This window comes from Notothenia coriiceps, unplaced genomic scaffold (assembly GCF_000735185.1).
Source record: "Notothenia coriiceps isolate Sejong01 unplaced genomic scaffold, NC01 NC01_scaffold00000339, whole genome shotgun sequence".
Classification (NCBI taxonomy): domain Eukaryota; kingdom Metazoa; phylum Chordata; class Actinopteri; order Perciformes; family Nototheniidae; genus Notothenia; species Notothenia coriiceps.
Genome location: NW_011333040.1, coordinates 8,773,697 through 8,784,240, shown reverse-complemented (window position 1 = coordinate 8,784,240; position 10,544 = coordinate 8,773,697). Strand labels below are relative to the sequence as shown.

The following is a 10,544-nucleotide window of genomic DNA, read 5'->3' as shown; positions in this document are numbered from 1 at the left end:
AATGCCCCAAATTCCAGATACCTTTAGGTGGTGTTGGACCATCCCCAGCCTCTTTTAGGGAGTTGTGATTTGGAGTATTTTTTTTTTTGCAAGTGAGGAGGTTTGCAGGGAGGGAGCGAAGGGCGATTTGTGCTCCTTGGAAGGTTGCGCGCATAAAAGACTTGAACTCCCCCACCCCGGCTGTATAGAGGCCATTTTCCCACGCGTTGGGAGGGGATACGGCAGGCATATTTCTCATCAGGATGTTTGGGGGGATTGGCTGGACGGCTGGTGCACAGTCAGTTGGGAGGGAGGTCGCGTGTGGTGAGTGTTGTGTGGTGTGGGGCTGTGTGTGTTGAGGCTTGCTGGTGTTTCACTTCGGTCACAATCGATCAGGACAGTAGAGGACTACTGAGTGTGTGTGTGTGGTGGTGGGTGCTGCGGAGTGATCTGGCAGATCAACTATTGGTCCAGGCTCTGTCGAAGACTAGAGCATCATCTGAAAGCTGGAGGTAACGTTCAACTCTATAAAAACACTTAAAGCATGTTGGAGGAGCTAGGCGGATCACGATGTGCCTGCAATGGCTTCAACGATCATAATGAAATATACTTACTTAAAATACTGAATTTAGCATTTTTAAAAGGAACAACACGCACAACCTGATAAGTGGTCTATCAGCTTAGTTGTTTCATCAGAACAACACGAGATTTCAAAATAAAAGCTCAGTTTTCTGTTTAAGTTACTCTTCTCCCACTACAGGTTAGTGTTTGGGATGGTTCTCTGAAAAGTAGAGACTATAGACAATGCAAGCCCAACGTAACATCTACTTCGTCAGAGTTGGTCAAGCTTGTGTCATTTGATTATTTCTCAACAAATGTTTTAACTTGAAAGTTTTGAACAAAAATGTTGTATACAAAGTTAAGTTTAATGTGTGCATGGCTAAACACATACATCCAAAACAAATACCACTACAGCATATGTTTTAAACGTAAACTTTCAACCCTGCATTTCAAACTAAAAACAAAGCAGTCTTATCCGTTACTTGTTACAGTAGATTTTCATGTTAACATGTGTGGAATTTCAAAGTAAAGGCTCGGTTTTCTTTTAAATAAGTAACGTACTTCTCTCACCACCATGTTTGCCAGTGTTGTGATCACATCAGCTCAAAAGTGAGGTCATATTTAACCCACAAAAAGATTATTTAGAAAAAGACTTGTTGTTGTTGATCGTTTTACTTGTTGGAACGACTTGACTGTGGGGAGGAGATGTGTGCATGGTACAGAAATATGGAGAAAAAGTTACTTTGACTTAAGTAAAACACAAAATCTAACACCTACATCCCGGATCAATCTCAAATTAGGATAAAAAGTATAAAATCTTATCTGTTACTTGTTTGCAGAAGATTTTTCATAAAAAAACAAACGGAACTTAAAATAAAATCTCATTTTTTTTACTATGCCAACAAATGCTTTTAAAATGTAAGAAAGAGTTGTCTGTTTTTTGTGTATATTTATACAGTCTATGGCAGCTACAACCTACAAAAATCACATGGGCAATGTTGATGAGGATCTTTATGAATTGACACTTGCAGGGTTTCAGCAGCTCTGTGCCGTTAAATGAGGAAGTTAGGACAAAATGTTACATTGAATTTCAACTAACTCGTTACTTTTAACAGCTCAATTAACCAGGTTGTGTAACATGAATATACCATGAGGCATTTTTCCTCGTGTAGTTTGTCATCGTGAATCAACAATGTGTAATAAGGAGGCTTTAAAGGGGACCTATCATGCAAAATGCACTTTTTTGATGTCTTTCTTACATAAAGATGGTGTCCCCGTGTGCGTCGGGAACTCACGCTAGCGTCAGAAACTAATAACCCTCTTCTCTTTTCCTCCGTACCCACATCTTTTAAAAACGGGGTACAACGAGCGGATACAGATTTGCGTCCGATATGACGTAATTTTGGATGGTGAACCCACAGAGAGTTGCTATCAGAAACAATGCCTGACGTGTTTTGGACGTAATCTCGTCTTTGTTTACATTAGCTAGCCTCGCTAACACTCAGAGCTAACCTCTACTGGAGAGCACATGTGTTTAAAAAGCAGGAAATAAAAAAAGGAACTCACCTTGTGATAAACCCTGCAAGAGAAAAAGCATTTGAGCTCCATACTGTTTCAGAAATAATCCTTGATGTGGTTTAGAACAGGATGGCGTTTTATCACAGCAGAATTTAGCTTTATCTCCGGTAGAATTCTGATCAGGCATTAGCTCCGCCTCCTCTTTTTTAAGCTAAGGACCCCAAAATCAAGCGTTTCTCTAACAGCTGGAATAGAGGGATATGAGGGATTTCTAAAATGCATGATCTGTTTGTGTTTTGAGAAAAACACATCATAGACATGTTTTTATATATTTTTATATATCTGAGACCTATAATATATGCCATAAAATAGCATGATAGGTGACCTTAATGTAAATACTCAAGTAAAGATCAAGTAATATACATAAAGTACCTTAAATGTACTTGACTACACTCCAGTATAACAGTAGGTGAGTTTTTAGAGCAACAGACTCTCCTGGGTATTAACCCTTTCTGTTTCTGTAATTACTCCCACATTGTCTCCGCTGCAGTACACATGTTGTTTTGTTTTGTTCAAGGAAATATTTGAGTTAGTTTCCGCAGAAAATAATGAGACACAGAACCCGAGTCTCGTGAAAGATGACTCACCGAAACGTAAAAAATAACGTCTGATGTTTCTAACAATCAGCAGTGGGGAAAGTACATCTACTCAAGTACTCAAGTTTAAATATGAAGTATTAAAGTACATTTTCTGCCACTTCTTACTTCTTCTTCTAAGATGGAAATATTATATTTTTCACTACAATATATGTAATGTCACTTCACATTTACCATGATGTGTTTATATGATTCAAATACTACTAATCTACTAAACTAGTAGTACACAAAGTATTCAAAACGTGCTCCGCGTTGACAAATTACAACTCTTATATTTCCTTATTAACCATATGAATAGAATATTTTGTTATCAATAAAGGACGATTTTATCTTGTCTAAAATAAAACAACAGTTTTAAAGAGCTGTAGTAATCACTATTATTACTTAAATTGTAAGAACATTTTCACGATATTACTCTTCTACTTTTTACTTTTCAAACACAGGACTTTTACTTGAATAGAGTATTTCTAATCTGTGGTATTATAGATACTACTTTAATTTAAGTAAATTATCCGAGGACCACCATACAGTAGTTGCCAGTCTTGGGAAACTTAATTTCTTTCTTTTAAACATTCCTCCGCTTGAGAAAAAGATAACTTTTAAAAACGCTCCAAATTCTAAAAGTAGTGTTTTTGAGAACATCCAGCATTAGACATCAATTTCTAAAGCTTGATAAGGGGTATTTCTTTGGGTTGAAGTATCTCCTCTCTCACCGTTACAGTGCAGTTATTGACTGCATTTACTCAGAAGTGACGGAAAAAGGTTTTTGTCTACGTCACAGTTTCTCTGTTCCACCAGTTCTGCAGCTCAACACGGCACAGTGTAACAAAAAGCCCCGTTTGTATCATAAATAGCACTGTCATAGGTCACACATGTAGGTTGGGCTACTTCCCTCTTCCTGCCCTCTCTGGAGCCATATCACCTGCAGCCAGAGTGTGTGTGTGTGTGTATTGTGTATTGTGTGTGTTAACGTGTGTGTATCGTGTGTGTCCTGCAGCACCATGGCCTGTCTCCAGCTGCTCCTCTCGCTGATGGTCAGCTGCGTGGCGGCGTCCGAACGGCCTCCTCGCCAACTCCCAGCATGCCAAGTTGTAAGTAAAACCCTCACACACACATTTATATATACACACACACACACACACACACACACACACACACACACACACGGGTCTGTTTACTAAGATTTAACAGACACACTAACACTCACATTTAGAGGTCCAAAGGGATGAAATTCGCTTTTTTTTTTTTATTACTCGCACGTTTTTCGGACAAAACTTAAGACATTTCTCATTTTAATTAAACTTTTTGGCATTCAGAGGAAAACTTTTATTTATTTGTAGTTGTTTCATGCCTGGTTGTGAGTTACTGTATGTTGTGATGTGTTATTTGTTTGTTTTTGTGACTTTTCTTATGTGTATGTATTCCTTTTATTGTAATTTTAACATAAAAATGAGGAAAATCTCAGTTTTTTAGCCATCGTAATGCAAACTATGACGTGTGTTTCAATTGTTTTAAAATAGAGGTTTTTTTGCTATGTTAACAAACCAATTACGATAACGTTGAAAAAAATAATATGCCACTTAAATGTATATATATCTGTCGAAATGTCTTATTTGATGTCAAACCTTATGACATTTGGTTATATCTTATTGTTTAGAATAAAACCAACACATGAAACTCAGAGGAACTCTTTCAAAACAATCAAAAGGCAAAGACATTTCTAACAAAACCAGAACAGATCATAATTCTTTGCCAGCTTTTGGCACAAATAGAGGGATTTCTGGGGTTTATGTATACTTATCCAAAGATCCCTTCGTACAAACTCATCTGAAACTAAACATTCAAATCCAGATTTTTCTCAGTTTTCTTGCATCTCCTCCTGAAGGCACATTCCTCACATATCAGTAAAACAAATAAACACTAAATGCTCTCATCTGTTTTTAGTTTATGTCCTCGGTTGCCCACAGAAACTGAGATGAGGCACCTAATTCGTCAGGAGGTTTTTTCACATGATCCTGACAGGCAGACGATTTATTTGAAGGTTTCTGACCTGAACAGATCGGGTTTATTCGTTTTAGCTTTAGGCTCCAGTATTCAGACCCAGAAACGTTATTTTGCTTCACTGGAAACTTTGAAAGTGTTTTTATGTGAATATTAGACCTTCTGTTCCTCTGAGCTTCTGGTGAATTATGTTTTGCTTCCTATGCAATCTGCCAACAGTTCTTCTTCTAGTTATGTAATAAACTGGAAATGTCACAGGCATCACTTCCTGTGTGCAGGAGCATTTTCTTTTTCCTAGGAAAGACCAGCACATCCTAGAAGAGATTTAGTGACGTCAGGTTGTGTGAGAAGATATTTTGTTGTAGCCTTGTTAGCACGCTATTCCCCAGCTCTTATCTGTAGCATTGCTTTCTAATAATGTCATAAAAAGGTCACAAAAAAGGAAAATATAACAAATACACAAACAACTAATATCCTTACACGGGACTTTTTCTTTTATTTCACATTATAGTTGGCTCCTTAAAGGAAAAAAGCCCATTTCAACAACAAAACAAAGAAAAGTGCTCCATAATATAACATTGAAAGTATCAACGCAAGGTGCAAAACGAACACATTATAAAAGGACATCTAAATGCAAATGTTATGTAATAAAAATGTGCCTCTGAAAAGTAGTGGAGTAAGAGTATACATCACCTCAACAATCTTATTTAGTGCAGCGCTTGAGTACATGTACTTTCAAACATGCATATATCAGATTGTATACTCTCAAAAGCTTAATATAAGTTTGTTTTTAGTATCACTGATAACACCAGAATCACAGCGAAAAGTCAATGCTTTAAAATGAAGATGCTTTCTTTGAAAAATCCTTTATTTGTTCCTCAGTTCTTGACAACAGACACGAGATGTTTTGCCCCGCAGGAGTTCGTGAATAAATCAATCTGTTTGTTTATGGCTCGTTAGCAAAGAGGAATGCCTATGTCAGGATACCACAAATATTCCGAGAAGCGAAATGCACTTGGAGAGAAAACGGAGAGGAGGACAGCTTTAAGAGAGGTGGACAGAATGGGTCTCTGGCCGTGTGGTTTCAATTATAAACAACATCTAATAACTAAAATATTCGACTGGATTAAGAGGAACTGGAAAAGATGCTGAATAACTGAGTAATAGAGGTGTGACGTATCGTCTTTGGACTAAAACCACTCTTAGTGTTCGATGAAGAAGTCATCACCTATCCGTTGCAATTGTAGAAAGTTATTCTTCCCTTCAGAACGACTCACTATCGTAAACTTTAGAGGGTCTGTACTGCTGCCAAGAACATGCTCACAAATCGCCCCTCCACACTTAAAACATTTTCTCTGTATTGTGTCAGGGTTAATCTGGCAGCGTGCCGACATAATCAGACGTGTGTGTTTGTGTTTCAGGTCCAGATGGATGTGTTCTGCAGCGATCTGAGCCTCAGAAGTGCACCGGTCAACCTTCCTCATGGCGTTCGAATGCTGGATCTTTCCCTGAACCAGGTGCAGAATCTCTCGCAGGAAACACTGGCGTATCAAAACGGTTTCCACCACCTGAACCTCCGCGCCAACAAGATCCACTTCATCCAGCCGGGGCTCTTCAAAGGCATGACGGATCTGAGAGTCTTGGATCTGTCCAGGAATCATTTGAATGTTTTCGCTCACGCCAAAATCAACATTGGGCCTCTCACAGCTGTGGAGTCGCTCGATCTGTCGAACAACGGGCTGTACACGGGGATGTCGGACTACTTTTTAGCCGATTCTCCGTCGCTAATGGACCTTTCTCTGAATGGCAACAGCATCACCAAAATAGCCCATAACACCTTCAGCAGATCCTCATCGCTTAGAAGAATCAGCCTCCACAATAACGTCATCTTGGAGATTGAAGACGGAGCGTTTGAGTTCTTGAATAATTTGACTGAACTCGATTTGTCCAAGAACTCGATCACGTGCATCACAGATTTTAACCTTTGCAATCTGAAAGTCCTCAACCTGAGCAAAAACAGCGTGGAGTTCTTCCGCAGCGCCACATCGATGGTCTTCTATAAACTCACGCATCTTGATTTGAGTGAAAACAAAATGCTCTACTTCCCTCTTCTCCCCAGATACAACATGATTGAACATATTGATGTTTCACGAAACCATCTCCAGAGCATCAACGTCACAGGAGGTCTTGAAAAGAGAACACAAGTTTATTTCTATTATCTAAAATACCTTGATATGAGTTACAACCAACTCAAAAGCATTCCGGAGTCGTTCTTTCACTGTATGGGATCTCTGGAGGTGCTGAATGTGAGCAATAACTGCATCAACTCGTTCTCTATCACCAACCCAGGCCTCCTGCAGACGGTGAAGATCATCAACCTCAGTTTTAACTCTCTGCAGAGCCTGACATTTGGGGAAAACACTCTGCCGTCGCTGGAAAAACTCTTCTTGCAAGGAAACGACCTCACCACCCTGGATCATGGAATATTTCAAAGACTACCCAGCATCAAACACCTTCATCTGCAGCAGAATGATCTGGAAATCTGTTCCTCTGAGAATGAACCCCAGGATTGTGTCTCCTTTACTTCCATACCGACCTTGCAATTCCTGAATTTGTCTGAGAACTATTTAAGGGTTTTGCCTGCGAACGCGTTTGCCAACACCTCTTTGAAGTTACTGGATTTGTCGCTAAATCCTGGGCTAGAAATTGACAAAGACTCCCTCTCTGGTTTGGAGCATACCCTAATCCACCTCCTTTTAAAAGAAAACAACATTTCCAGTTTAAACACAGACTTGTCGTCGCTGAAGAGTCTCAAACACATCGACTTATCCACAAACCAGCTGACGAATATACCCGTGTGGAGCAAAGACTCGTCCATAGAGTCGCTGAACCTGCAGAACAATAACCTCGTGACGCTGAAGTACAGCTCCATGCTCGCTCTGGAACATTCCCTAAAAACTCTCTACATGGGCTCCAACCCTTTGAGCTGCTGCAGCAACCTCGACTTCCTGCAGATGGTGCAGCGTTCGGCCGTGGTCGTACCGGACATCGAGACGGTCACCTGCGTTCACGAGGAGTATTCAGAACCGGTGAACATCGAGAAGGTGACGCTCGAAATGTGCCACATATCGGGCGCGCAGAACTACGTTATCGCTGTAGTGGTGATAGTGTTGGTTCTGTTGATCGCGATGGCGTTGTTGGTTCGATATTGCCGGGCAAGGAAAAGAAAGGACATCCTACGCTTTACCGCCTGATGAAGTTGTTGGATGATGTTGGGGACTCTGTTGGTGGTTTTTAATGAAGAGACCGTAGAAACACGTGAATGTATCTGCCCAAAGTCTTCTGAAGGGACAATTTAAAGACTTGGCTTGGGCTCATCACCACCATCTTTGCCACTAAAGTGAAGGATTTGAGACGGGACACACATGAAGGAACCACGATGGCTGAACGAGACACCTGTCAATCAAGACATCTTGTGACATTATAGAGAGGGGAAGTCCCGTCCCTTACATTCGACCACCATGGGACCTTATTTCGGAAAGATATGTGTACGGTAAAAGCCAGAGAAAAAAGATCTTTGCCTCCTGTTCGAGACCAGGAATCATGCTTATTGGAAAAGATAATTTGACAGGTCAAGAAAAGTTTCAGTTTGTCATTTAACTTTAGGTATTAGATGTATCTAGAAAGACACAAAAGTTGCATAAATGTTGCAACCTACTATCTCTTACTACGTAAGATAACGTTAAATCTTTTTTTAGAACATAGCTAAGTTAGCTCAAATGTATGGTCATCGGTAGTTGAAAGCAATAGACAATAATACATAAATAAAAACTAAAAACGTGCGTAAATACCAGGATGTACCAGGATGTACTCACGCACACTTGCTCCTTTTTTACCATCCTGGAAATACATCACGTAAAATAACGTAACTATGCTACATAGCTAAGCTACATGGCAAGTTAGCAAGCTATGTAAACTAAGCAAACTAAGACAACAACGCAACTTTCTTAACTTACAAAATTATCTCTTGTAATTGACTAACTTTACATGTGTGATTCATTGCAGAACTAACAGTCGATGAAATAATGATCTGTGTTTCTACCGTACATGTTTTTTACGAAATAAAGTCGTATTGCACCAGAAGAGATATTTCTGAAATGAAGACTACAGAAAATCTTGGACTTTTAAAGGACTTTTAAACAGCTAGCATTCCTTGATCTGATGTTCATTTGAGGAACTGCAACTTTAAAGATTTATGACTGAAATTCCCAGTTTGCTTATCAAGCCACGTGCTATCTAGCTTAAGTTTATTGAATGTGAAAAAAAAGATTTACACACTACACTTCAACACTGTTCACCGTACCATGAAATGCTAAAGCAATAGGAATTATTTGCTTTCTTGTTGATTTAGAAGATGTGTATCTGAGAGGGGATTTTGTCTGTAAGCTAAAGATTAAGAAACACAAACACTACAACAGGTTGTGAAACAAAACACTATTTTCACGTACAAGGAAGTATGGTTTAATGAAGTATACAGTATGTCACAAAGAGGTTGTATAAAGCAATCCAAGCCGTCCCTTCACCCTTTGTGTAGTTTGCACTTTAAATGTTCTTCTTATTTGTGTGTATATTGTGACTTTTAACACTAAGAAATATGTTGTTATTTGACACCAAGCTGGACATTTAAAACATATTTTATGTATTGATCCCAGGCCTATGGTAGTACATCTATTAATTTGACATGGCTAAGCACTGAAATTAAAATAACTGTGATACTTGGAAGTATAATAGACATAATGTATATTTTTAGAAAACAAATGAAGGTGAAATCCAGCGCTGTGTGTAGTGGGCTACACTGGGATCCACTATTTCATAACATTTTAATTTGCTTGTCGAGTTTATTTGTCTCATCCTGTGATATAATGTAAGCAATATTTTGTAACACATGAAGGCCATTTTCTACTCTGTGTGAAACAATATGTGTGATAAAAAACATTTAAACCTCTTTTCTGCTTACATATTCTTTATTTTCTGGTTTCCTGTACACATTTTGATAAAGTGTAAAAAAAATCATAGTATGGTTTGTTGGAAATATCAAGTAAAAAGTCGTAGTATAATAGTTCAATCAGGAGAGACGGTTTTGATGTAAGAATACATATTTATTGCAGAGATACACAAATGAATGTAATGGAGTTTTGGCGATTAGGCCCCGTTATGTGGGAGTATCATTCGGGAGGGGAGACCCGATCCGATTAAACCCCCCGGGGTCACTGGTGGTGGTGAATAGATAGTTGGGTTCGGTCTGAAGGGGAGGGGCTTAGCTTGACCCTGGTGGTGGTGAATGGATGGTTGGGTTCGGTCTGAAGGGGAGGGGCTTAGCTTGACCCTGGTGGTGGTGAATGGATGGTTGGGTTCGGTCTGAAGGGGAGGGGCTTAGCTTGACCCTGGATTAAGAGGGACAGGAGGTGAAAAGGGGTGGAGATTTAAAAGGGTTAGCGGAGCACTATGATAGGCTTGTGAGAATAGAGCAAAGTGATTGGTTAAGCTGGGNAGCTGTCAAAGAGGGGGGAGCAGATTTAAAAGGGTTAGCGGAGCGCTATGATAGGCTTGTGAGAATAGAGCGAAGTGATTGGTTAAGCTGGGAAGTGACGCCCCGATCACTTATTGAGAGGAGAGAGAGTAGTAACATGGACATAGTAAATTAATGAGTAAAGAAGGTCTTCCTGGTTGAACTTGCGCTGAGCTTCATTTGTTGTTTAAAAAGAAATATGAACAAGGTCATGGTGTAGTACGTAGAAAAATATCAAATAAGTTATAATATACTCTTTG

The 10,544-nt window shown here is 39.4% G+C and overlaps 1 protein-coding gene across 2 annotated transcripts; it reads left to right on the top strand.

Moving 5' to 3' along the window:
* The first annotated feature begins 456 nt into the window (after positions 1-456).
* lrrc32 (leucine rich repeat containing 32) lies at positions 457-9,720 on the top strand. Of its 2 annotated transcripts, none has more exons than XM_010770344.1 (3): positions 457-491; positions 3,712-3,805; positions 6,137-9,720. In XM_010770344.1, exons 2-3 carry the CDS (start codon positions 3,716-3,718, stop codon positions 7,967-7,969), a joined length of 1,923 nt encoding a protein of 640 aa, XP_010768646.1. In that variant the 5' UTR covers positions 457-491; positions 3,712-3,715; the 3' UTR covers positions 7,970-9,720. The 2 variants fall into 2 exon arrangements, with proteins under 2 accessions (XP_010768646.1, XP_010768653.1); XM_010770351.1 differs by lacking the exon at positions 457-491 and adding an exon at positions 1,150-1,154.
* The last annotated feature ends 824 nt before the right edge of the window (positions 9,721-10,544 follow it).